The 5428-nt window shown below is 42.6% G+C and overlaps 1 protein-coding gene across 1 annotated transcript; it reads right to left on the bottom strand.

The window, feature by feature from the left end:
- Positions 1-1682: 1682 nt before the first annotated feature.
- On the bottom strand, positions 1683-4604 carry TMSB4X (thymosin beta 4 X-linked). Its single transcript, XM_056861778.1, has 3 exons — positions 4581-4604; positions 2473-2586; positions 1683-2158 (listed from the first exon to the last, which is right to left on the bottom strand). The coding sequence occupies exons 2-3, from the start codon at positions 2570-2572 to the stop codon at positions 2124-2126; spliced, it is 135 nt and encodes a 44-aa protein (XP_056717756.1). The 5' UTR covers positions 2573-2586; positions 4581-4604; the 3' UTR covers positions 1683-2123.
- Between the last annotated feature and the right edge of the window lie 824 nt (positions 4605-5428).

Raw genomic sequence — 5428 nt, 5'->3', positions numbered from 1 at the left:
GTTGGGCAATTAAACAACGGAAGTCTACAAATTCAGAATGTTTACGAGCAGCCATGAGTGAAAGAATCTGCAACACACTTTCAACTCTCATCACCTTTTAGGGTACCAAGTCCACCACTATTACTGATCTCACTGTCCTTAACCAGTTGACAGGCTCAAATTCATCTCCTAGATTTCCTCGAAACCCACCAACTCTGAAGACGAAAAAGGATAATTTATGAATAACCAAAGCATACCACAGAAATCAGCAAAAGATTAAAGTGGTTCTACATTTAAAGACTCCCAAATAATTAATTCATGAGATCACTATTATCAGTTTGTTTAGCTAAATCCTATATACAAACACAATTTTATATATACAAACTTTAAATTGCAAATAATGGAAACCTTACTGTTTGTTGAGCAGTATTAAGTTCCCAGGAAAACTAATTGTGCAGTGAATAATCTGGAAACGATTATAAACGGCGCTCTGAACGATCCAAACTGCAGTCAATAATGACTACTTTTATTTGCATACAATGCCCATTGTTAAAGATTTCATGGATAGGGTTTGGTTATGAAACAAAGGGTGCATGTTAGGAAACAGGCAAAAGGATCTGGTCAGTCCCAAAGAGCTGGCAGGTGCTTGGTTTACTTCTGTGTTCCCATGTACAGAGCACCTTAGAGCAAGCATAGAATGCAAATCTGAATTACAGTGCTAATAGCTCTCCGTGCTACACAATCACTTTGGAAAACTGGGGTCCCCAACCCAAATGAAATAAGCTGATCAATGGAGCAATGGGAACTCGGGGTGGGGTGGGGGAGTTGTCTTCAGAAGCTGGTCAGTACATCATCAGTGAGATCAGTCATGGTGGTGGACTGGGTGCCCTAAAAGACAGCTTGCGTATCAGTTCCAATCTTCTCTACAATGCCCAGCCAGAGGGGCCTTTTACAGCGTATGACTGTAAGGCCCAGTTTTTTATACCCCACAACTTGTCCAGAATTCATCTGTAATTTCAGAGGCTCCTCAGAAGAGTTGGGAAGGAAAGGTGTTCCCTAAGTGTACTGCAAATTTGGAAGCCACTATCCTAAGGCTTAACAAAAAGCAACATCAATTGCCACTTTGTAGCAAACAACTTGCCATTTAGAGAAGCAGGCAGGGCAAAGGTGAAAAAACAAGTCTTCTTGTGGACAATTCCAGACAAATAGTTTTTTGAGATGCTAGCAGCTGCCATGTGCTACCATGGTGAGTGGCCTCTCTATTCGTGTACAGCTATCAAAAAAAGGTTAAAAATCATGATTTGTGCTTCACTAGAAAAAAATAAAATTATATACTAAAAGGGGCAAACTCCTAAGGAAGACATAGCTTTCCCCCCTAAACGCCTTCCATATAATTACAGTGGATAGTCCAGTTGCCTACAGGGACAAAAAATATGGCTCTTAAGTACACAATGTACCGGAAGTATTTTCTGCACAGACCTCTTAGAAATTAATATGGTCTTGCATTTCAAGGGTATTTTTACAGGAAATAATCCACACCACTGAGGCCCAAATATGGCACACGCAGGATGAAAAAGATTTGTTTTGTGCTGGCTTCTATTGATTCCTACAATTCCATGTTCGGATGGGCATTAATGCTTCTCTTCTTTGAAAATATTGTTCAAAAAAAAAAAAACCCAAAAAAACCATAGCAATATAATATCCAGGTTTTAAAACATTTTATTTGCATATTAAAAAAATTGTGCATTCCAATAATTAAAATCATTTGAACAAAAAAAAATGGCACTCAGTTAACTGCATTTTACAGCTCGCAGGACCTTGGTACAGCTTTGCGTGTATTCGTGTGTTACTAGATTACTGTAGTCCCACCCAGGATCTTCTGTCAGGAAACATGCAGGCTCTTTCGTGCCACCAGGACCAAAGCTGGACAGGCAGATGGAAAGGGCAGGCGCCTTCGTGCAGCATCAGTAGTTCGCTCTATTCTCTCTCTCTCTCTTTTTTTTTGGATGTGAAAGGGGAAGTACAGTCATTTAAACTTTATCCGACCTCTTTGCATCTTACCAAGTTAAAACAGCTAAAAGAAGTAAAATAAGAAGGCAATGCTTGTGGAATGTACAGTGCATAATTTGGAAGGGCTGATTTCATTACGATTCACCCGCTTGCTTCTCCTGTTCAATTGCTATAAAAATGAATAAATAAAAGGGAGAGAGACATTAAAAACAAAGATTAAGCATTTGAAACAAGAGATTTAACATAAAAAAATTAAGTTGGGTCTGTTTTTTTAAAAGTAGCTAAATGTCTATATATTTATAGTATATGTTGCATATTCTTGGGCAAATAAGTGCATTATATTGTCTTGGAATACATATATGCATACATTAATTCTTTAACCCCAGCTAGAGAAGGCATATCTCAAGGCATACGGCTATCAAATTTGACTTCTCTTTGTCTCCCTGGCCCACGCCCTCTTTTCATTTTCTGAAACAGGCTTACTTTCTTTTGAAGGCAATGGGTTCTTCTCTTGCGTTTCTGTCTTCTTCAACTTAGACTTATCAAATTTCTCGATTTCAGCCATATCTGGTTTGTCAGACATATTTGCCGATTAATCTGCGCAGAAAAAAAAAGAGGGGAAAGACTGTTGAGCTTCCACTATTCCTCGGTTCATCTGAATTCGTGCCAGCCTCCCCAGACACACTCCTCGCAATTAAAACTGCTCCACAATAAGTTCTTACTTTAAAAAAAGACAACACAAAAAACCAGTTTTGTGCACATTCAAAATGATACAGCTAAGGAAAAGATGCTGCTACTCAGCCATGTGGCTGAACCTCTGCAGAAACCAATGGAGGGGAGGAGGAATTAATTAACCTAGTCCCTTTGGTTAAAAATGGGGGGACCAGATCTTGGTAAAATCAAAACACTTGAAAGCGAGTGGTTGGAGACATTGCCCCCCAGTTAAGATCACCGACCAGCCTCAGCCTGTGGGAAGGATAACAAAAGAAAATCGTGCTCTGAATAAAGCAGGGGTATTTGAAAAATACATAAATCCTACGATGCTCGGAATAAAGCAGGGGTATTTAAAAAATAAATAAATGCTATGATGCTCGGAATCATGCAGGGGTATTTGAAAAATAAATCAATCCTATGATGCTTGGAATAAAGCAGGGGTATTTAAAAAATGAATAAATCCTACGATGCTCAGAATAAAGCAGGGGTATTTAAAAAATAAATAAATGGTATGATGCTTGGAATAAAGCAGGGGTATTTAAAAAATAAATAAATGCTACGAAGCTCAGAATAAAGCAGGGGTATTTAAAAATAAATCAATCCTACGATGCTCGGAATAATGCAGGGGTATTTGAAAAATAAATAAATGCTATGATGCTCGGAATAAAGCAGGGGTATTTAAAAAATAAATCAATCCTACGATGCTTGGAATAAAGCAGGGGTATTTAAAAAATAAATCAATCCTATGGTGCTTGGAATAAAGCAGGGGTATTTAAAAAATGAATAAATCCTACGATGCTCGGAATAAAGCAGGGGTATTTGAAAAATAAATAAATGCTACGATGCTCGGAATAATGCAGGAGTATTTAAAAAATAAATAAATGGTATGATGCTCGGAATAAAGCAGGGGTGTTTAAAAAATAAATAAATGCTACGATGCTCGGAATAATGCAGGAGTATTTAAAAATAAATAAATGGTATGATGCTTGGAATAAAGCAGGGGTATTTAAAAAATAAATCAATCCTACGATGTTCGGAATCATGCAGGGGTATTTAAAAAATAAATAAATGCTACGATGCTCGGAATAATGCAGGGGTATTTTTTAAAAAAGAAGAAAAAAATCCCGTGCTAGGCATGGCGCCCACCCAGTCCAAGAAGGCTGCGCTAGCCCCCATCCTCCGCGTTCCCGTCGCTCTCCCCCAGCCCCCTTGCAAGGCGCCCCGTCCGCAACAAAGAGCTGCAACCACCGCCCTTCCTCCCTCTGGCGGGGGAGGCCGACGCCGCCTCGCCCGCTCCTCCGCTCCTCCGCCGGACCCTCTTCTCCCCCCCCCCTACCCGCCCCATATGGAAGGAAGCAAGCCAGGCAGGCTTCTCCTCCCGAGAGTTAATCCGCGGCACCCTCGTGTCAGCCGCGCCGCAGCCCCGTCTCCGCCACGCCGCGCCACCTTAAGCGATCGATGCACTCAACGCCCGCGCTGGATCAGCGCCATCAAGAGCCCCTTCCTACCAAGGGGGAACAAAGCATCGCTCCGACGACCAGGCAGTCCCCTCGGAGAGCCGCACGTAAGAAATCCAGGCGAAAGGGTGGGGTGGGGGGGATTATACTAACAAAAGGGGCTATGTTTTCTTTTTAAATCCCGTACAGGTATAGAAAAGGCAGTCATGCTAGAAGTGGAGGGCAGCAGGAAAAGAGGAAGACCCAACAAGAGATGGATGGACTCAATAGAAGAAGTCCACAGCCTTCAACTTGCAAGATCTGAGCCAGGCTGTCCAAGATGGGACATTTTGGACGACTTTCATTCATAGGGTCGCCACGAGTCGGAAGCGACTTGACCGCACTTCACACACACACAGAGGTATAGAAACGGTCTCTCACCAGTGATGCTTGGCACAGGCGCGGCTCGGATGTTTGCAGCAGCTCCTCCGGAGGGTGGTATAAAAGGGCTGCCTCGCTGCAAGACCAGTTATAGCCCCGCTCCCATGCAAATGGCAGTGATGTCATCTTGCATCAGCTTAACCGTTTCGCCGCCCTCCGCCTTCCCGGCTTCCTCTTTCCACGTTAACACAATGCTCGTGGCTGCTGCATCGGAAAAGCAGAAGCCAGCCATTAAAAATATCGGATGGGATTACTTTTTTGTCTGGACTTTTATCCCCCACCACTCAAATTGCCTTGTATGCTAGAAGCACGGTTCGGGTACAGCGCTGCTTTCAATAAGCATCTTTCTGAACACCACGCCTTTCCTTGCCTGGAGTAGTAGAAAAGGGCAAGAGTCCAGTAACACCTTGAAGACTAACAAAAATATTTTCTGGTAGGGTGTGAGCTTTCGTGAGCCACAGCTCACTTCTTCTGAAGAAGTGAGCTGTGGCTCATGAAAGCTCATACCCTTCTTCTGAAGAAGTGAGCTGTGGCTCATGAAAGCTCATACCCTTCTTCTGAAGAAGTGAGCTGTGGCTCACAAAAGCTCATACCCTTCTTCTGAAGAAGTGAGCTGTGGCTCACAAAAGCTCATGCCCTTCTTCTGAAGAAGTGAGCTGTGGCTCACGAAAGCTCATACCCGACCAGAAAATATTTTTGTTACTCTTTAAGGTGCTACTGGACTCTTGCCCTTTTCTACTCTTTCCTTGCCTGGGTGGGAGATGATCACACGTACAGGCGGTGGGGCCATAAAGTGCACGGGAGGCCTATTTGCAGGGCCTGATTCAAATGCGAAGAACGTGCTGTAA

The sequence above is a fragment of the Euleptes europaea genome, chromosome 16, assembly GCF_029931775.1.
Source record: "Euleptes europaea isolate rEulEur1 chromosome 16, rEulEur1.hap1, whole genome shotgun sequence".
NCBI lineage: Eukaryota > Metazoa > Chordata > Lepidosauria > Squamata > Sphaerodactylidae > Euleptes > Euleptes europaea.
Note: the sequence above shows the minus strand (reverse complement) of the source record. Positions and strands in the feature narration are given on the sequence as shown.